This window comes from Uranotaenia lowii, chromosome 3, assembly GCF_029784155.1.
Source record: "Uranotaenia lowii strain MFRU-FL chromosome 3, ASM2978415v1, whole genome shotgun sequence".
NCBI classification, from domain to species: Eukaryota; Metazoa; Arthropoda; class Insecta; order Diptera; family Culicidae; genus Uranotaenia; species Uranotaenia lowii.
In genome coordinates this window covers 180,249,235-180,271,883 of record NC_073693.1, presented here as the reverse complement: position 1 = coordinate 180,271,883, position 22,649 = coordinate 180,249,235, and the positions used below count along the sequence as shown (strand labels likewise).

The 22,649-nt window shown below is 33.3% G+C and overlaps 3 protein-coding genes across 7 annotated transcripts in view; 1 reads left to right on the top strand and 2 right to left on the bottom strand.

The window, feature by feature from the left end:
* Positions 1 to 1,251: 1,251 nt before the first annotated feature.
* On the top strand, positions 1,252 to 11,394 carry LOC129757321 (ras-related protein Rab-3). Of its 2 annotated transcripts, none has more exons than XM_055754506.1 (6): positions 1,252 to 1,453; positions 1,621 to 1,871; positions 6,476 to 6,697; positions 6,759 to 6,877; positions 7,095 to 7,266; positions 10,035 to 11,394. In XM_055754506.1, the coding sequence occupies exons 3-6, from the start codon at positions 6,476 to 6,478 to the stop codon at positions 10,179 to 10,181; spliced, it is 660 nt and encodes a 219-aa protein (XP_055610481.1). In that variant the 5' UTR covers positions 1,252 to 1,453; positions 1,621 to 1,871; the 3' UTR covers positions 10,182 to 11,394. The 2 variants fall into 2 exon arrangements, with proteins under 2 accessions (XP_055610481.1, XP_055610482.1); XM_055754507.1 differs by having other exon boundaries at positions 1,252 to 1,469.
* A 1,158-nt stretch (positions 11,395 to 12,552) lies between these two features.
* On the bottom strand, positions 12,553 to 14,542 carry LOC129750953 (uncharacterized). Its single transcript, XM_055746173.1, has one exon. The coding sequence runs from the start codon at positions 14,540 to 14,542 to the stop codon at positions 12,713 to 12,715; it is 1,830 nt and encodes a 609-aa protein (XP_055602148.1). The 3' UTR covers positions 12,553 to 12,712.
* Positions 14,537 to 22,649, bottom strand: part of LOC129750951 (uncharacterized) — a 44,017-nt gene continuing 35,904 nt past the window's right edge. For 2 of the 4 annotated variants that reach the window (XM_055746169.1, XM_055746170.1), the window contains exons 9-13: positions 22,302 to 22,454; positions 21,721 to 21,831; positions 15,007 to 15,165; positions 14,793 to 14,941; positions 14,537 to 14,671 (exon numbers count right to left, since the gene is read on the bottom strand). In XM_055746169.1, the coding sequence (XP_055602144.1) occupies positions 14,630 to 14,671; positions 14,793 to 14,941; positions 15,007 to 15,165; positions 21,721 to 21,831; positions 22,302 to 22,454 (614 nt within the window). In that variant the 3' untranslated portion in view covers positions 14,537 to 14,629. Of the gene's footprint in view, positions 14,672 to 14,792; positions 14,942 to 15,006; positions 15,166 to 19,258; positions 19,587 to 21,720; positions 21,832 to 22,301; positions 22,455 to 22,649 lie in introns of those variants that run through there. The other 2 variants (XM_055746171.1, XM_055746172.1) reach the window with 2 other exon arrangements.

The following is a 22,649-nucleotide window of genomic DNA, read 5'->3' as shown; positions in this document are numbered from 1 at the left end:
CTCAACATAAAAATGGAGATTTTATGGCCACCCATTTCTTAGGAGCGCCGCTGCTGGTCGGCGCAGGCCTAATAAAGTTACTTTGTGTTTAACCATCAGCAAGCTATTTACCATCTATTTATTTTCGTATCCGACCGTCTCACCTTGTTAAACTTCTCGGTTATAAAAAGCAGGTTCTAATGAATTTCTAGGTATATAAAAAGGGCCAATTTGAGTAAAATTTTTACAGAAACCACGATGACAAAGTCCCGTAAATCCATCAACACGAGGGTGAATTCGAAAAATGATAAAAAAGTTGTGGTTTCTTTACAACATATGGAAGAACTGAGATTTTTGATACACCGAGTATGTTCTTAAAAATAATAGGTAATGAAATCATCGAAAGAAATTTGGAATTAGAAAATCGGTTTATTGGTAAACTAGATACAGCGATAAAAAGCCAAAATGGGGTGTCTTTTTTTTTAAGAAAGATTTTTTTTTTTCTTCCAGAAGTTTCGGGATAGCGGCTAAAACTTCATTCGGTCCCTCAAATGTTTATTCTTCCATGAATAGATTTATTCCCGATAATTTCGAAAGTATTATAAAATCAGCGCAATATAAGAAACCTATCAGAAGTTATAAGCATTTCAATAAGACCCATTTTCTCGGGGCTATTTTCATTCGGATTCAGGAAAACTCACGCAAACTACAGGTCAAATATCTCGGAAACGGATATTTTGCTTATAGCTTCGAAAGGTTAAACAAACGATAAAATGTCTTAATAGGGGCTTGTGATATAGCTCAGTTGGCAAGTCTGTTGCCTCCTGAGCAGATGTCCGCGAGTTCGAGCCCAAGAGTAAACATCGAACACAGTTGTACCGGATAAGTTTTTCAATAATGATCCGCTAACTGTAACGTTGATAAAGTCGCGAATGCCATAAATATGGTAAAACGACTATAATCGAAACAAAAAAAAAAAAAGATAAAATTTCTTAAACCGTCCTTCAGAAACCAAGATGAAAATAATGAATTCAGTAAAACACATAAAAACTTGAGCATTTTGAAAAATACGTTGTAGTAATGATTAGGCTTCGGAGTTCTATGGTTTATTTATGCTCTTCACATAATCTAGTACTACTACTTAACGATAAGATTCTGTTACGTCAGAATGTATCCTTTATCGTAGCGTTCGAAAAAAAAATCCCGAAAAGAAATGCTCAATTCGCATATAACTGCGCATGTCCGTAATTTTCATTTTTTTGTGAGTAAGAGATCAATAAAAAGATTTCTATTAGGAATTATCATATATTGGATACAGGGAAGTGGTTTTTCGAACACTACGTGCAGATTTACAAATTGAACATTGGAAAGCAGCTTTCAGAGCAGCTCTACTTGAAATCAGTTGAAGTAAAATATTGAAAACATCATTGCTTTACTGCCAACAGCCAGAAGTGTGGTTTGTCCAGTGAAAAAAGTAAATAAACGTCACGGTACTCGTAACCATTTCGAAAAAAAAAAAAAGAAATTTGCTTCATCTCAAAGTACAAATAAAATCTCAAAGCTGATCATACTATTATAAAAGAGTGTAGGAGGATTTCGTTTTTCAAATTGCTCTACTAAAATAAATTTTCCAATTTTTAGAAAACCCAAAATGGTCTTCAAGGTTTAGTCAAATTAATGAACATCTTGCAAACAGCTTGGCAAAGAGATCGACACAAATACAATCTTATCCTGTGCATGATTTTCTAGACTCAAACGTAGCCAATTTATTATCGAACGATTCACTTTACAAAAAGGTGCTGCATAAATAATCAAAAGGTGATTATCAGCTACAGATATTTAAAAAGAATTTAAGTGAACATCCAGCGCACATTTCTAGGAATATAAACAAAGTAAGTACGCAAGAGTTTAAACATAACTATTAAATAGTTTAAGAAAAAAGCATTACACAATAAATAATTCAAAATTCGATTCAACTATGCAAATTATGCAATGAAATAAATTATAAAAGAAAAAATTATCAAAGATTCTTTACTTTTGTAGACAATGATCCTTTCTTAATTTTTTTTGACAGTGTTCTCATCCATTCTTTTCAATATGTGCGTAGAAATCCATTGATATTGTTATTCTTCAATCAACCAAACTAATTTAAATTCAGATTCGGAATTCAGATTCAGAATTGAGGATTCAGAATTCAGATGCAGAGTTCAGATTCAGAATTCGGATTCAGAGTTCAGATTCAGAATTCAGATTCAGAATTCAGAATTCAGAATTCAGATTCAGATTTCAGATTCAGAATTCAGATTCAGAATTGGGATTCAGAATTCAGATTCAGATTCAGATTCAGAATTCAGATCCAGAATTCAGATTCAGAATTCTGATTCAGAATTCAGATTCAGAATTCGGATTCAGAATTCAGATTAAGAATTCAGATTCAGAATTCAGATTCAGAATTCAGATTCAGAATTCAGATTCAGAATTCAGATTCAGAATTCAGATTCAGAATTCAGATTCAGAATTCAGATTCAGAATTCAGATTCAGAATTCAGATTCAGAATTCAGATTCAGAATTCAGATTCAGAATTCAGATTCAGAATTCAGATTCAGAATTCAGATTCAGAATTCAGATTCAGAATTCAGATTCAGAATTCAGATTCAGAATTCAGATTCAGAATTCAGATTCAGAATTCAGATTCAGAATTCAGATTCAGAATTCAGATTCAGAATTCAGATTCAGAATTCAGATTCTGAATTCAGATTCAGAATTCAGATTCTGAATTCAGATTCAGAATTCAGATTCAGAATTCAGATTCAGAATTCAGATTCAGAATTCAGATTCAGAATTCAGATTCAGAATTCAGATTCAGAATTCAGATTCAGAATTCAGATTCAGAATTCAGATTCAGAATTCAGATTCAGAATTCAGATTCAGAATTCAGATTCAGAATTCAGATTCAGAATTCAGATTCAGAATTCAGATTCAGAATTCAGATTCAGAATTCAGATTCAGAATTCAGATTCAGAATTCAGATTCAGAATTCAGATTCAGAATTCAGATTCAGAATTCAGATTCAGAATTCAGATTCAGAATTCAGATTCAGAATTCAGATTCAGAATTCAGATTCAGAATTTAGATTCAGAATTCAGATTCAGAATTCAGATTCAGAATTCAGATTCAGAATTCAGATTCAGAATTCAGATTCAGAATTCAGATTCAGAATTCAGATTCAGAATTTAGATTCAGAATTCAGAATTCAGAATTCAGATTCAGAATTCAGATTCAGAATTCAGATTCAGAATTCAAATTCAGAATTCAGATTCAGAATTCAGATTCAGAATTCAGATTCAGAATTCAGATTCAGAATTCAGATTCAGAATTCAGATTCAGAATTCAGATTCAGATTCAGAATTCAGATTCAGAATTCAGATTCAGAATTCAGATTCAGAATTCAGATTCAGAATTCAGATTCAGAATTCAGATTCAGAATTCAGATTCAGAATTCAGATTCAGAATTCAGATTCAGAATTCAGATTCAGAATTCAGATTCAGAATTCAGATTCAGAATTCAGATTCAGAATTCAGATTCAGAATTCAGATTCAGAATTCAGATTCAGAATTCAGATTCAGAATTCAGATTCAGAATTCAGATTCAGAATTAGGATTCAGAATTCAGATTCAGAATTCAGATTCAGAATTCAGATTCAGAATTCAGATTCAGAATTCAGATTCAGAATTCAGATTCAGAATTCAGATTCAGAATTCAGATTCAGAATTCAGATTCAGAATTCAGATTCAGAATTCAGATTCAGAATTCAGATTCAGAATTCAGATTCAGAATTCAGATTCAGAATTCAGATTCAGAATTCAGATTCAGAATTCAGATTCAGAATTCAGATTCAGAATTCAGATTCAGAATTCAGATTCAGAATTCAGATTCAGAATTCAGATTCAAAATTCAGATTCAGAATTCAGATTCAGAATTCAGATTCAGAATTCAGATTCAGAATTCAGATTCAGAATTCAGATTCAGAATTCAGATTCAGAATTCAGATTCAGAATTCAGATTCAAAATTCAGATTCAGAATTCAGATTCAGAATTCAGATTCAGAATTCAGATTCAAAATTCATTGCCTCAAATTTATCTACATGATCACATAGAGTCTTTATACCTTCCTTATGCCATCAGAAATGACAAAGTGTATATTTTTTTATAAGTTTCCCCATTCTGTCCTTTTGAATGGAGAGTCACATGGCTGAAAATGTTCAAATAAATTATAGGGAGTATCTTTGGGTTGAGAAATTCATAAATAAATTGAAAAAAAAGTCTTAACCAAGGTTCTACTCACGTTCAAAGTGAGAAAAAATCTTTCAGGATCGAATAGTAAGCTAGCATTGTGTTTAATATCGTCAAACGGGCATCATGCAACAGCAGGGTTAGATGCAACATTTGTCTGCCATAACACTTCTTCAATTTTATGTAATGATATAATGTAATAAAGCTATCATATAATGATAACAAAATGATCATGACATACCGCCAACTGGGGCAACATGCAACACTTGTCAACTTCAATGGCTTCTAAAATCTTAATGCTTACAGATAATCATACCTCTTGTACATCAAAAGTTTTAAGGTTGATGGGACACCAAACTGACGTAGTTAGAAAAATTATTGGTTTTACCAGTTATTTTTAAATTTACAAAAACATGCGATTTTCACCCTACTAAGAAAAAGGGGTAAGTTGCAACAAACTCTGTAATTAATGAAAAATCAAGTGAAAACGTTTGAAAATTTAAAGATTTTGATACATTTTTGATGTCATAACGCATAAAGCACCAATTGCAGCAATTTTTGGTTTTGTTCGAATAAAATTTTACATTTTTTCTGTCAAAAATGTTTTTAATAAAAAAGTCTTAATCTGCTGCATACATTAAGGGGTAAAATACTACAAAATATTCTATTACCTTAAATCATGTAATAAATCTTAGGATGGATGAAATTTTAATGTTAACAAATGCATAATGCAAAACAATCATATCCAGGCATATGGAAACGCGATTTAAAAGATTTAGTTCTGATTTGCATTTTATTGCATTTTGCCCCAGTCAGCTAACTGAATTATAAAAATATTTATTTAAAAAAATTTGGTGACTGTCCGAAAAATATTTATACACTAACAGTGTTGGTTTTGGATAATGAAAGCAATATAAAGTTTGTAGGTGATATCATTCAGCCAATCCGTCATACGAGGTAAAAATTTTTACGGCATCGAAAAATGTAAAAATGTGTACATCTATTGCTCGATTTTTTAAATTTTTTTATGACAATCAAAGACTTTAAAAAACTCTTTCACGATGTTAAAGACTATGTCATCATCAATTCGTTATCATTCAATGATAACTTTATTACAGTATATTGAAATAAAAATTGAATGAGTGTTGTGGTATACAAATGTTGCATCCCTGCTTTTGCATGTTGCCCCGTTTAACGGTAGTTTCCAACATCGTGAAATAGTTTTTCAAAGTTTTTGATTCTCATGCAAAAGATGTACATATTTTTACATTTTTGGATGCCGTTAAAAACTTCACCCAATATGATGGATTGGCTCAATGATATCACCTACAAATTAATATTGCTTTTATTTCTTCTTATATTATTCTTATTATTGGTGTAAGAATGTGTTTTGAACAATCACCATTTTTTTTGAATAAATGTTTTTATAATTCAGTTTACCAGCCATCAAAGTGCTTATCTTGACCTTTCAAATCTCGTTTCCATATGCTGGAATATGATTGTCTTGCATCACGCGTTTGTGCATTTCAATATTTCATCCATCCGAACACTAATTTCTATGGTTTAAGCAAGTAGAATTTTTTGTAATATGTTTTACCCCTGAATGTATGCAGCACCCTAATGCTTTTTATGCATTTTCGACAGATGTAAAATTTAATTCAAATTAAATCAAACAAAACCAAAAATTACTGCAATTGGTGCTTTATGCGTCATGACATCACAAATATATCCCAAACTATAAATCTTAAAAAGTTTCCATTTGATTTTTCATTGAAAACAAAGTTTGTTGCAACTTACTTATTTTCTTAGTAAGATGAAAATTGCATGTTTTTGTAAATTTGAAAATAACCGGTGACACCAATAATTGTTTTAACTGCGTCAATTTGATGTCCCATCAACCTTAAAACTTTTGATGTACAAGAGGTATGATTATCTGTGGACATTAAGTTTTTAGAAGCCACTGAAGTTGAATAGTGTTGCATGATGCCCCAGTTGACGGAACCTAGAAATAATCGATATTTAGGCACAACATTTCGTTTCAACTGCTGCAGGCAAAGAATTAAATTTCTTAATTCAACGATTCAACGGATATTCAGCCGGCCGAACATGTATTAAGAGAAAAATTTGAAAAAATTGTCACGTTTTAGTTAGCATGGCATCTCATACTGATTGTTTTAATATTTGTTGTTTGGTGATTCCAGATGGCGGCCGGTGATCCAAAATGGCAAAAGGATGCTTCTGATCAAAATTTCGACTACATGTTCAAGCTCCTGATTATAGGAAACTCAAGTGTTGGGAAGACTAGTTTTCTTTTCCGATACGCGGACGATTCATTTACTTCGGCCTTCGTCTCAACCGTTGGTATCGACTTCAAAGTAAAGACCGTTTTTCGCCATGAAAAGCGAGTCAAACTACAAATATGGGTATGTCGGATTAAAACAGGATCTTTGACAATTTTCAATTATAATTTCAATTCTATTGCAGGACACTGCCGGGCAAGAAAGATATCGTACAATTACAACAGCGTACTACAGGGGAGCAATGGGATTCATTCTGATGTATGATATAACTAACGAAGAAAGTTTCAATTCCGTTCAAGATTGGTAAGTTTAAGTATACAAAACAATTCTTAAGTAATGTTTTAATAATTTCAACGAGAATAGAAATTCCTCACCTATTTATTATTTTTTCGTTGACATTCTTAACGCGTAACTGGGATTTCGTAACCCAAATAAGATAAAAAGTTTGAATTTGATTACCGAACTTTTTTCTTACGTTTTTACATGTATTTTGATTATTTGATTCCTTTTCTCCTTCCAGGGTTACGCAAATAAAAACATATTCATGGGACAACGCACAAGTTATTCTGGTCGGAAACAAGTGTGACATGGAAGATGAGCGCGTTATTTCCTTCGAACGTGGCAAACAATTAGCCGATCAATTGGGAGTTGAATTTTTCGAAACATCTGCGAAGGAGAACGTCAACGTAAAGGTAATTCTGTCCGCTTTTATAGCTTGCCCTTGAGTTCTTTCCTAAAACTACAACTAAAAATAACAGCGTCAAATATGTCACACAACTTTCAAGAACAACGAACTTTGATAATTTCAACAATGTGGTTATTCCCTTGCATCAGCAATATGGATTAAAATGCTGGAAAAATCATCAACATTTTTTTTCTTGATCGCCCGATGATCCAATAAAACGTAAATTGAAATGCTGCCTTTCTGATTTCCATTTTTTTTTAAATTGTAGTAGCTTCTCTGCTGAAACTATCTAAGGCCAGCTCAGATATTTTCAAAAGATGATGAAATTCTTTTTCGGAATCATCGTCACCTGAGATAAATATGTATACAGGTTGACCTTACTCAACATATAAACTTTATTACACGTGGTTCGCTGGTTGTTTGGCTGTTACCCTGGTGATGGAATACCGAGCGTTTCGACGCCGTTTCATCGAAACTGTCACTTGCAGTCGAGCAAGTGACTCAATAGGCGATGGAAGCGCTGCCTAATTTGGGTGAAAATTTTGCATGAGTGCAAGAAGGATGCAGCTAAAATTTCACCCAACTATTGACAGGGTTTTTCTTAAGGAGAGAAAGAATAACTTTCTGAACGTTATTTTTAGTTATACCACTGGTTATACGTTTGCTAGTTATTTCCATAACTATTTTTAGGGTTCTTAAATATCACGGTTAATAAAATTATGAAAATTGGCTCCTTTTAAACTCCCCGCCAAATAAAGACATGATTAATTTGGTTTATAAAAGCCGTATAATCTATGATGATTTCCCAGGTAAGGTACACCGGAGCAAGCCCAGGATGGCCACTTTTTTTTTAGCTTTCCGGATTATACCCGGGTTTATTCATTATTTTTGCTAAATCAAATAACTCTTTGAAATTTTTTAAATTTTCTGTAACAGAACGATTTTTTAGAGTAAATTTATTCGTTAGATACGATTTAAACACTGCTGTTGTAATTCGATGAAAACTTTAAATTTTAAGTAATTTTATTTCTTTTTCCTCTTATATGTTTGAGAAAAATGCCTAGTTTCTGTTCAGATTTTCTCTTTTTTTTACAAGTTTTTCAAAAAAATGTTCAGACCCGGCCGTGTGGATACATGTCGTAGAAAATATTGTATGCGTAAGGTTAAAGTTCATCGTTCTATTTGGCAACTATTTTGATGACATCTAGCGAAATCTAGACATTCATCTAATTCGATATTAAAAAAATGCAATTTAAAATAGCTTAAAACCTGTTTTGACATGTTTTGTCCCGGATTTCACCAGAATCCAATCTCTTTTGTGATAAACGTCCTAGAAGCGACAAATCATCTTATGTCCTTTCAGCTAATGGCGATGTTTTGAAAATCAAAGAGACCTCTACTTAAAAAAGATCTGATTCATCTGGTTGGAAAAATCGACGATAAAACTTAAGGGACAAATGGCAGAAATAGAAGATTTTTTTTTGAAATAGCAGCACAAATAGATGTATTTCTATTGAAAACTCAATAGAATATTCGACCGAACATTCGGCCGAATGTTCGTTTGGCCGAATAGTTGAAAAGGTCAATATTCGGTATTCGGCCGTTCGCCGAATATCACTACATCTCTAGTAAAAAGCAACGGTACTTTTGTGAAAAAAAATTCTAAGTTTGCACTTTCCCCCGATTATGGGGGCAAGTGCAAACGCAATGCTTTTTCCAAACTTATTCACAGATTGGTCACTGTATCGGTCCTAAAACGAATTTAACACACGTTCCGGTATGTTTTATCAACTTTTATTGATATATTTGCTGTTTTTTGCAATATTAATTAATTTTTGGAATTCCATTTTTGCTGACTTTTGTTTTAGCAAAAGACCTCCATTTACCAAGGCATTGCGGAATTTTGAATATCCGCTTCAGATACAATTTTGGATACCCCTTCTGACCATTCTAATAAAATGCTGAACCATTTTGGAGTTGAAGTTTTTGAAATGGCTGATGTCACACGGTGAAGGTGCATTTGCACTTGCCCCGCAGTGTGGGTTGACAAGAGTGAATATTATTTACCAACTTGAAATCGTGTGTAATCAAACATTGCAGTGTTTTTAGCGAATAATTTAAAGAAAGTTTAGATTATCTATGTCAGATTGTTTGTTTGGGCCTAAAAAACAATTTCTGGAAGGAGAAATATTTTTTAATATTTCTGTAACAGAGAAAAATTGATCGTTTGCACATACTCCGGTGTACTTTATAAAGCAAAGCAACAGAATGTTAATAACATTATTACTATTTCCAATCTGCATAGACCAGCGGTCGGGGAACCGGGGTAAATTACCCCAAATGGGGTAAAAGTGAAATTCTTGGGGGTAACAGTGAATATTTTGTAAATGAAAAGTGTATATTTTCATTTTGCAATTTTTTAAATTTATTGGTTTTATTTCGAAAGTAAAGAATTTAGCGGCATTTGCAGAAGTGAATATTTCCTCCTGAGGCATTCAAATAATACGCTTTGAGAGCTCGCTCAGGGTTTACGGATACGTTTTTTTTGCTCTTCGCCATGGGGTAATATCAACTTAAATAAAAATGTTTTGGGGTAATGATTCAAAAAGTTCCCCGACCCCTGGCATAGACAAACAAAGTAGATTCGTGAATACAGGCGATATTTATGCATGTTCAAGTTGACTTGCGTACAAGATGATTGCACCCTTAAATTTACTTATGTTTACAACATGTGAAGCAACAATATTATGATATTTTTTTCTATTTTTATTTCAGAATGTATTCGAAAGACTAGTGGATATAATTTGCGACAAAATGTCAGAGAGCTTAGATGCTGATCCCGCGCTAGTAACTGGAGGACAAAAGGGGCAGCGACTAACTGATCAGCCACAAGGTCCGCCAAATGCAAACTGCAATTGCTAAGCATTTGCCCGGCCAGAGAATTATCAACAATTCGCAACAATATATGCGGTGTACTATTATAAAACAATCTAAAGTTATCGCTAGAACTACAGAAAAAACATTAAAATAGCTCGTACATGATGCACCCAAAATCGAAAGGATAATCATGTTCCAATGCATTTCTCATATTAAGTTTTCGGCAAAAATTACACAAAGCATAACCTTAAACCAAGACAGATTGCTTGATTTGATATAAGTTTGCAGACAGTTAGAAAAATTGACATATTTAGCTGGAAATATGTAGTTGTGAACATGAAAAAATGTAAATTATGTTTGAAACTTATAAATATCTAAACGATTTGTACATTTTTAGTTTAGTTCAGTATACATACGTTTTACCTATGTTTGAATTGTTAAATTTTGTTGACAATAAACACAGATTAAACTAGAAAGACATTTATTTAATAGATGGTATCTATAACATTCGAACGTAGTATTATTTAATAGAAATAATCAATCCCGTATTGTTGTACATCTCAAGTTCGAACAAACTAAGTATCCCTGAAAAGATGTGTGAAAAAGCGAATTGATGATTTATATATTTTTCTTATAATTTATATAATTTACAAATGATTATTTCTATTGTTTGTGTTTCTAGAAAACTAGTCCATCAAGTTATAATAAACCAACATGATTTAAAATTTTGATTTGTTAAAAAAAGACAATTATTTTCATTCGAACAACCATCTTTCATCGAAACCAATCTGATTTTTTAAGTCTACAGTTGTATTGTGAAGGTTTTTAAACCTTTCAAAATGTAAAAAGCTAGTTCAAAGACGTACTTCCAAAATAAAAAAAAATTAAATAGCGATAAATCGATCGAATTTGAACTTTAGGACCTTGTTTCAGTTTAAAAGTATGTCATAGTTTAAAAGAAGCGTTACATTTAGAATTGTTTGGACAGTAAACAAAAGGAATAATCATAATTTAAAATTTGTCAGATTTTCAATCTTTTCCATATAATTCAATTGAACATGGTCAACTCAAAATATCAAAACCTCGTGTTAGTCCAATTGAAGCATATGAGAAAAGGCACATCGAATCGTTAAACTAAAATAAAAAATATTCGTGAAAGGTAAAGAAGAACAATAAATACGAAATAAATGTTTTAACTGTATAATCCATCTGTTGGCATTGTTCATTTAATATTGATTAAAGTCAGAATGTATCAACAGCTTTGACTTTCATTTACCCTTCACCAATACACAGTTCGACAAAATTACGTTTTAATTCATTTTGCTCATATGTTGAAGTCTGCTGCTTGAATGGAACTTTTTTGCTTGGCCAATCCAGACGGATCATTTTAGATGGGGAAAAAGGCTTTTAGGATTTCAAACGTGTTCGCTATTTGGGTTTGAGCCTTAAACCGGTAATCACTATTGATAGTAGACGATGTAAAATAAAGTTTTGATTTAATAATTCAAACAAATATTATTACTCTACATTACACCTTCATAAAACTCGAAACAGATATACGACGATAAAAGTTATAAATTGGCACAAAAACCATAATCAGACTCGGCTCCACAGAAGAAACAAAAATGATGTTGATTTTCTAGTACAAAATATTAAATTTTCCCATACAAAGATAAAAGTTCAAATTTACTCATGAAAACGTTACTTGAAAATTCTGCAAAAAATCATGGATGAATTTTGATTTTTTTTTTGTTTCGATTATAGCCGTTTTACCATCTTTATGGCATTCGCGACTTTATCAACGTTACAGTTGGTGGATCGTTATTGAAAAACTATTCGGTACAACTGTGTTCGATGTTTACTCTTGGGCTCGAACTCGCGGACATCGGCTCAGGAGACAACAGACTTGCCAACTGAGCTATATCACAAGCCCAATGAATTTTGAACCAAAATGAAGCTTTCAAGATCCCAGAGTTTGAGAAATTCGAAAATGACCCCAAATCGACTCAGTCTAATGATATAATTCTTTTTTTTTGCCGTGGATATAACTCTAATTAGGAAATTTATAACTTTATGTCATCTCTGTATTTTTTTAATTTCATCCGATTTTTTTGTAATTTTTTATACCCCTTAATGTATGCAGCAGTTTTATAATTTTTGGTTGTTAGGTTTAGTGATCGGAAAGGATTTAGATACCAAATCACAATTAAGATTGCAAATTTTAAATTCAATTCAAATTCAGAACACAGTGTTTCAAAATGAGTAACTTTCTTATCTATACGACGCAAAAATCGATAAATTTGTTAGAATATTACATGAAAATTCTTTCAAAACGAACCCTGCGTTAGTCAGACTCAGTCGTATTTCTGGATACAGAAGGTGTTTCTTTCCAAATAATAGAAAAAAATTAGTCGGGATCAAACCATGTTGTGCATGGGTTAAAGGTTTATTTTCTTTTTTTTGTTATCTAGCCAAATGTACACTTAGTTCTTAAGATATTTGGTTCTGCGAGTTTTTTTCACTACGGGTAATCCATCTAGCCGACCGTCCGAGTAATACGAACAGTCAAGCAACTATCACCAGAAAGAAAGGGGCCGAGAAGTGCTTTTCAATTTATACTTGGTTTTACGGTAATCGGCACTTGATACGTATAATGGTGATATTTTAAGTCCAGTTTTATTTGGAATGATCTGGAATCGTGCTTGAGGATCTTTTTGATTGCGCGGTTCTTGTGCAGTGTGATGATGATTACTATTTTTTACGGAATTCAACGTCAACGGTAGGATTTCTGAATTTCCGCATTCACTTCGTGGAATTGCTCTGTTGATATTTATGTCATTGATGTTCTTCGTGGTAAATTTCTTCTGGTAGTTCGGTTCCATATGACAATTCAATGATGAATACTTGCTCGGTTTGTAAATGGAAAATATATTGCTTAAAAAATTTATAGTATGGCTACCATTATCTTCGTTTTTATTGCCGTTGAGGTTGCTACTCCTTCCTTCAAAGCTAGGAGTAAGTTTCTTCTGGAATGTATTGGAGGGTCCAGGTAAAGAGACATTTGGGATGTTATAATTTTTATCAAATTCTTGATACTGACGATTATTTTCAAAACAGAATTCGTCGTCATGGTATATATCTATCACAGTTCCATTGTTATATCTATTGATGTTAACATTTTTCATATTTTTCGAAGGTTCAGATTGGAAATATTCAGTTAGTTCACTTGGTGATGTGGGAGATGGTTTATCTAACTCATCCCAATATTTTTTAAAATCAAAGTTGAAATCATCCAACTCCACATCGGTCGAATCGGATGAAGTCTCATCAAATTTGTTCGGTGGTTTTACTTCTAGCATGCTTTTATTTTTTGTGTCGTATAAAACGGGGCTCGAATCGTCATCAATGTTATATTGTTGTTCAATAGAGCAATTATGGTTAAAAATATCCTCAAATGATTGGTGGTTATTTTGGGTAAAACCTTTGTTAACGAGACTATCGATTCGTGCTGTTAAGGTTTTTTGGAAAAGTCCACGCTCGTAAAAATCATCGAAATCAGTTATAGAACGTTTAAGCTCATACGGCTTATGGGCATCAAAGTCCCTGTCTAAACTATACATTTTACGATGGTCAAACAACTCGTTATTTCCTGCTAAGTCAAAATCTTCTTCCATCACAAGCTGTGAGTTATTCGATGTGTAACGCGTTCTACTATATCTTTTTCTACAATTATTTTTACTGCTTTTATTGAAATCGCTAGTATCTTGACACAAGCAAGATTCACACTCGCATAAGTTATTTTCGGGGTTCTGCATATACTCTACTGAACTGCTGTTAAAGATTTTATTTCTCGGTAAATTTCGCGAAGAGCTAAAGGAATGTGATTTAGGAATGCTACTTGCCCTAATATTATTTCTTTCATAACAACTGTTGCCTGTTTTATTGAATGATTTGGCTCGTTCTACCTGTTGAGCTCCTGTGCCATAAAAACTATGATAGACAATCGAATTTCCATTTATATCCTTCCTAAAATGAGGTTCATTGGGCTGGTAACAATGCTCTACGGCTAATGACTGCTCGCTATCCATATCTACTGACTGATTAGAATAAATGTTTTTAGTGTACCAATCTGGTTCTAATGAAATTTTCCGACGTGGTCTTTTTGTAGCGTAGTTGTTAAAGATATGTCTGTAGTAAATTTTCTCCTTGAACTCATTTTGTAAGCGCCTTTCAACATTTAGTTTATGGGCTTTCATCATCTCCATCTTCTGTTCACGGAATTTCTCCCACTTTTCCCAGGTTCTATCATTTGTCGAATGCAGAGTGTTTTTCCCTTCTTTGTGATAATGGTTGATTTGCTGGTTGCATGAAATAGATTTTTTTAAACCTCTGGTTGGTTTTCGCATACACTTTGAACTTTTGGCATCATTCTCTATTGTTAAGTGTTTGCACTTTGTGTCTCTTGTTATTCGAAAATCTTCTTCATCTGGTAGTCAAACTTCTTGAATCACATCTTGTCGATTTTTTTCAGAAATCTGAAACAAACAAAAATTTTCACTAACTTATTCCAAGCAGTTGAAAGTTCCGAAAAGTTTATTCCAATACAGACGAGCTAGGTAAATTTTCGAGAAATTCAGATGAAAACTTTACTGTTACCTGTGACATTTTGACCGGCGATGGACATGTTGAAGTCGTTTCAGATGACAAATTTCGTTCATTGTCATCGGTAACCTCCACTAAAATAGATTTTCTTCCTTTTCCGGATCCAAATTGTTTTCTTTGTAGCCCCGATGCCGACGATGAAACTGTAACAATATCACAAATATATCATGCTAAGTTGAACATTGATACCACGTCAAAGTTGACTCACCTGGCAAACGATTATACGAGGCCCAGTTTTCGGTACAGCTGACAGATGAATCCTGTATCTTAGTAGTGTTACGTTTGCGCATTTCGGAAGGGTGTGGCGATTCTAGACTGAGTGACTTCATTTGTAAATTAAGCTTTTGACGACGGGGAGACCGAGGTGCTAAAAATAAGTAACGTGAAAACACAGAATAGGTTTTATTCATAGAGAAAAAAAATTATATTCCCACTTAAAAGAAACCGCAAAAACTTTAACATTGAATTGTAACCGTATTTTGGAAATTTTAAGAATTTTGTCAGATTTTCTTATAGGTACTAGGTTTGATTGAGACTTCAGATTTCACTTAACTTTACATAAAATTGGTTATTACGAGAACCATCGTCCAGACACTTAGATGGACACACATGCTCCAAAATTTGAATGAACGACAGTATTTAGATGACCTTTTTTAACATTATTCAACAGATGCCTGCTCAACTCCGCGATGGTGAATGGATAATGACGCGGATTGTAGAGGAACATTTTTATAGATTTTCATTAAAAGTACAAGCCGGCTCATGTCACATTATCTGTCAATTTTCTAGCCAAATTTTTAGATCCCAATTTCGAAACACCTGCCTTATCTGCCGGACCTGACATTATCATAAAGTCTGTTTCACATAGAATCGGGTCGCATCTTTCATTAACTGCAGCGCCCCTAGTTGTCACATCGCGAATCTATTGACAGTGTTTGATCCGGATGGTTTGTTTACTTAGTGGTGAAAATTTCACAAGATTGAAGCAGTCAGTCAAAATTTATCGACGATGGAACGCGAAAGGCGATAGAAAATGAAAATTCTGCACACTCACGTAGAAAAACCGACGTGGTCAGGGGTAAAGATCGCGAAATTCCTGAAATATCCAAAATCGACCGTAAATTCGGTGCTGCAACGTTACCGGGAGACCCTTACGGTGGATCGAGCAAAACAAACCAGGCGTAAAAGTGGAACATATGACCGGAAGCTGCGAGCAAAGGTAATTCGATCAGTTCACAATAATCCTGGAATCTCCTTGCGTGTTTGGCGAAAAAGTTCAAGACGAACCACAGTACAGCTCGACGAATTTGTTTGCGAGAAGGCTTGCGGTCGTTTCATGCAAGCAAACACCCCAACAGGACGCTGAAACAAAGCCTGGTTGCCAAAACCAGGGCAAGGAAGTTGTACGAGAAAGTGTTGACCAAGTACAACGGATCAATTTTGATGGACGACGAAACTTACGTCAAAATGGATTTTGGACAAATATCCGGAAACAAATTTTACCTTGCGAAGCGTAAAGGGAATGTTGCGGGTAGATTCAAGTTTGTTTTTTCAGATAAATTTGCTCGTAAGTTGATGATTTGGCAAGGGATCTGTAGTTGTGGGAAGAGGACTAAGATTTTCATCACTGGGGACACAATGAATGGAAATGTTTACAAAGAAGAATGTCTCCAGAAGAGGGTTTCGCTATTCATTCGGTCCCACAAAGGTCCGGTGAAGTTCTGGCCGGACCTGGCAAGCTGCCACTACACTGCCGTGTTACGCCGAAGTGACGTATAAACCATTTTCGTTTTAAGCGAATAAAAGCGATTTTCTCTTTTTCCTCTTTATTCGTTAATTTGAGACTTTTCATAAAATGTGATCTGTAGAATTTATGCATAGATAGATAACAAATGCAGCCTTTTGAAACACAACTCTTTATTTTGCGTAAAATTCGTATAATTACTTCAAATGGATATGCGTCAGTTCGGCGTATAAACGTTTGTTTTGATTAGACGATTCTCCGTCGGAGTGACGTTTATCCTAAGTCTTTTCGTGCAGTTGGAACAAATTTCGTTCTTAGTTAAAATGGCCAGTGCGTTGGATCTTCTTAAATTGTATTCAAGTGAGGAAGAAAATTTTAGTGATGCTGTCGGAGAAACTTCTCAAGGTACCTATGTATTTCTTTGTACATAAAAAACAATTTCCGTTTGTTCGTTTGTTAGTTTTTTTTATTTGGCCTCAATTGCCCTCTCAGCCCTAGTTTTAGCGTTAAGATAAGACCTAGAGAACTGAAATGCGGTATAAGTGGGTGCTAATTATTACCAGGAATGAAGGAAAATGTCAGATTTGTAGATGACTCATAATGTTTTACATTGGATTTAGATGAAAATTGACACACAGTTGCGTTCAAAAAAGAATGAATTTGCGCGAAGCAGCGTACCCACTTCCAACTTTGACAAGCTGCCATTTCTCTCTCGGTTGATATTTTTTCATGAAATTTTAACACAATTTAGTTCAACTATCTAATCAACGCTCTACGAAATTTGAAGTCTTTACAATGACTGGAAACAAAGATACAGCTATTCCTGTAAAAAAGGGAAATTTGGAATTGCTTCATCTAATATGCTGTATCCTTGACAATTTTCATTGGAAAATCTTGAAATTTGGTCCAATGAATCTCATTTTCTACCCGGCACCAACTGGGAAATGAAAATAGAGGAATAGAGGTTGAAAAAAAAAAAACGATTTTAAAGAAACTTTGTCCACTAATGCCAGATAATAAGAAAGATGTTTGGGGAAAGCTCGAAGAAAAAAAGTTTCTGGAAGAATTCTAATTTATAACTATTGTTTTTGATGATTTTCGTACTAAATAAATATTTGAATTTTTTAAACATTATCTCATTTTTGAAACCAGATTTTTTCTCGTTAATAAAATTCGAGTGCACAGCTTTACAAAAAACAATATTGTTGCTTGACAAACAAACTTACCACAAACAAATCACCACACAAACAAATTTCTTTGTAACAAAAACAACGCAAAATCAATGAAGAATTAGTTTTGTTCTACAAATGTTAAATAATTTCTCGAATTTTTTTATATAATGTAGATGTCGACGTTTGCATTCAAATTTTATTTATCAAAAAGGCTAGACAACTTCTTTGTTTGAGAACCCTTTATTCTGAGGAAAGGGGGAGGGGGGGGGGGGGGTGGCTTTTTTATTTTATTCTAAACCGATTGTCACGTTAAAATATGATTTTTTTTTTCAAATCTGAGGAATGTCGCCTGTAAATTATACGGGTTATTGAAATTGTTCTGTATTACTTTCAAAAACGCATGGATATACGTCACTTCGGCGTATAAATCGCACTTTTGGCGATTCGTTTTTATCGATTTTCTCAAAAACTGTTTGATATTTTCTAGATTTGTTGAAAGCACTTGATAGCTCATAGGAAAACGCACACAATAGCGTCAAAAAGTCAAAATCGAAAAAAATGGATATACGTCACTTCGTCATATCACGGCAGTACAGCCGGGATGTCGTTAAGTGGTATGATGAGAACAAGATCGATTTTGTTGAAAAACGTATCAATCCACCAAACTGTCCGGATTTTCGTCCCATCGAGAAATATTGGGCAATAGTTAAGGACAAACTGAAGAAATGTGGCAGAACCATTGAAAAAACCCGCTCAAATGGAAAAGTGGTGGAACAAGATGGCGAATGAGGTTAGCAGCAGTACTGTCCAGAAAACGATGAGTGGTATCACAAAAAAAGTTCGAAAATTCACCCGAAAAGCTGACGAATGATTTTTATGTATTTTTTCCTTATAGTGCAATAAAAACCCTACAAAATGTCATTTTTACTTTTGTTGTACGTTATTTCTTTGCGTAGAAATGACCTATTTTATCCGACTAGATTCTATGTGAAACAGACTTTAATTCAAGATGAGACTTTTTGGTATGCTTCTGAAGATAAGCACGCCCTGAATGTCATTTTAATTTTCAATATTGAACTGTGAAATATTATTCAAATGTTAAATCACTGAAAACAGGGTACTCAATGAGTTCGAATCAAATTAAAAAGGCAGATAAAAAATGATCACTTAATGAAAATGGACTCTTCATCATTAGGAATAATTTGTTTGATAAAAGTAAAAATCACTTTTCAAAATATTTGATGTATGTGCTACGGTTTTACCACAGCAGCGTACTAAAAAATGTATTCGAACTAACATTAAACTTGGTATTTTTGTTTTTTGCATAATTACTAATATCTCAACCAACTAAGAACGGATAGCCTTTTTCTTCAAAATTTATGGTTAATTGATTACTACAAGTCAAGCTGAGATAAGCATTTAGAAGTGAATGGATTCCACAAGTTTTACCCAAAAATTTCGTCAAAAATCGAAGCAATCAATATTAATTCCTACCTAAAACTTTTAATATTTATTAACATTCTTATTGAAATAATTCGCTAAGATTGAATTGGAAATTGATCTATATTTTAGTTATTTACAATTAAAAACTCTTAGATATATCACACATTTTATTTCGAGCAACTGGCCTTCACTGAACTTTATCAAAATTCGTGTTTTTTCCGAAACATTATAATAACCCAAATTTTAGTATTTTGAAATGTTGAAAATTAAAGTATCATGCATTTTAATTGAGTTATCTGGAAGATTATTTTTCACTTTTTGATAAGCTTTTCTTAAGCACGGGATCGTCTTCGGGTGCCTGATTTTCAGCACCGAAACAAAGTGGCTGTCCGAATGGTCGTGTCGAATGAATAATTCCATCTTCTGTTGCTGAAAACAAAAAAGGTGGAAATACACAATGGTGAATAATACACATTGACGATAGTTGCGCAAACTTGAGTTTAGTAAGCTTCGACTATTTTAAGCGAAACCAGTATCCACACATATTTACCAAACCATTTTAGTTCATGTATGATCCAGTGATTAAGTAGGTTCACTAAAAATGATGTTTTGACAGTCTCAAAAAGCCCACACATTATTTCCAGTATCACTGATTGAAATAAAAAGCATGGTAAGTATCATTCGCATTACTATGTTGGCTTCTCGAATATTCTAACCAAATTATTTTTTCAAAGCAAGATCAATTTATTTTTTTTTCGGATTTTTAAGCATTCAATGTATTCTTCTGAAATGAAAATCCCTTTCAGGTGAAAGTTGGTGTGAACGTTCAGATGAAACGCAAGCTAGAGCACTCAAAATTACAAGGAATTTGGTTACAAATGAATTTATGTATTTGTGTAATTTTTATCGATGAACAATAAATAGCGGTGCAATAATTGATGGGTCGTTTAATCTAATTGTGAATAAATCATCAGAATCACACAATTGATGTATTTTTTCATAAAAAAAATCTTAAAACAGGCGTGTTGTTGCTTTCAGTAAAAAGAAATACACATATCTCGCATTGTCGATCGGGTTAGACCAATTGAACTTTACTATTTAAATCCAGTTATGAAGCTGCCTCTCAAAAAGACAAATTTGGTTATATATTTATACGGGAGAGTGGGGGATCTTGAAACCTGGACAACATTAAAAATTTTCAAAATCAATAGTAATCTTCATAAACTTTTGACATTTTCCCTAATGATCTAAATCTATCAAAACAAACGCATTTAGAACTTCATGATTGCGGGCGTGGATCAGTAGAAATATGTCAACATCGTCAATGGTTGCTACTCCGTGATTGAACGAGGCCATAATCTTTTTTTCAAGAGTCAAAAGAATGGTGTCTAGGATTGACAACACATTCACAATGAACAAAATTGATACTCTCTCTTTACACATCAAGAACGGCGCCGGCCGCGTCTTAGTATTCAATAGATAAATTGGAAACGGTGGAAAGGATGAAAGATCAATACTAAGCTTCAAGACCGAGCTGTATTCCAGCCAAATAATTTTGGTTGGAGGTTTGGGATAAAGAATATGATCGGGAGACACTTTTGACTGTGATGAGATCGACAAAAATGTATTCACTTCTCCTGCACTACTATAGTTCCCTATAGAAAACGCTTAATTGTTAAGGAGCAAATTTGCACACGTTGCATTTGTTCATAAAAAATAATGTAATCTATTCTGAAATAGTTATTGTTATCCTATTATTGTGTTGTATCAGCATTTAGCTGAAGATCCGTAAAATTAAAGTTACTCGAAATGTCAGAGTAGTACAAACCAGTTTTCGATGCTCTTGATCATTTCTTATTCATAAGGACCAAAATCATTCAATGATATACACAATGCAAATCGTGTTATCAAAAAATCGATTTCTAGATTTGAAATACCCGATATCCAAGGCTTTTTTTCAAAACCGATTCCTGAAAAGCGATTTAAAGTTTAAAAGAATTTTAAGTGGAACGAGTTCACCAAGAAATAATCGAATTCATACGTTGTTTGCGTGTCACAAATGCCAGGGATCTTATTTGGTTTCTTGAAATCTTCAAGGCCATACCGTGATTTACAGCATTCTCGATACTTCTTAACAAAGAACAAAGTAGAAAGTTTCTTCATAATGTTTCTTGAAATACGGTTTAATTTTCGCAGCTACTGACAAGCAATTATTTTTCTACCGATTACTGTGATCCCTCCTAAACTGACAAAAAAGTTGAAAAGAAAGGCCCAGAGTAATACACTTTTTTAAATAATGGAATATGTGAACTTTAAAAAAACATGAATTTTTAAATTAAGAATAAACATATTCTAAACGTTATTTTCGTTAAGTACATTTTGGTCGTTCCAACCTTCACACTTAGGTATAGATTGTAATGTCCTTTCTTCGAGTTCATTCGTTTAGATGCAAGTTATTAAAAATACAACGGAAACGTTTCCCCACGAATAAGAATTTGAATATTTCTTATAAACCTTATCTAAATATAAACTACTAATGATTTTTTTTTGCAGCTAAAATTACCTTCGCTACTTGCAACCGTTGCTACTTGTGCTTTGGAAGGTAGGTTTTTCTTACTGGATATTTCACCAGCTCTTTTTAAAACTTGATAAATCTGATCGATGTCGGTTGGTTCTGCATGAAAAGAGATTATAAACAAGAGCGCCAGGTTAATATTACAACCATTGTTATTCAAATGGAAAAATTAAATAAAAAGTATACCTCATCAATAGACTAAAAATGGCAGCAATCGAAAGGAAATTTAAATAGTTTTCCTAAACAAAATAAATATCGTAACATTTCAAAAGAGCTGTCGGTTTTTTAACTAAAGTATTCTGAAGAGTAAAAGACAACACTACTCATTTTAAGTGCTATTGTATTCTAGAAAACGGATATTAAAGCTTATTCAGCCTTATTTGACCCAAATTTACAGATGATGAAAACTATGGAACTAACGCGATAAATGTAGATTTCGCAAAACCGGTGTAAGAATGATCTGTTTTAAGCTAAGCTGCTGATATGTACATGCTGCTTGGAAAAAACTGACTCAAAATAATTCAAACAAAGGAACGTTGTTATGAAAACTTTTTAAAACGAAAACTTACTTTCCTCGGGAACCGCGAAACTTCTTATTTCAGATGTACTTTTTTGTCTTCTTAAAAGCTTCTGTTTGGATTGACATTTTGGAAGTTGCGATGCACAATCGGGGTGTGTGTTAATTTTACATATTCTACACCGTAGACCCTGTTTCGTATGTCCTGAAAAGATTAAAAAATGTATATACGGTTTTAAACGGGAGCTTTCAGCTCATCTGTTAACATTTTAGCTCAATGCGACACTGCTGACTACAGCAGTCAATCATGTGGGGATTAAATCCTTAATGAAAACACTCATTAAAGATAGAAGTAGCCTTCATATTATTATTTATTATTATTAAATCAACAGATCATACA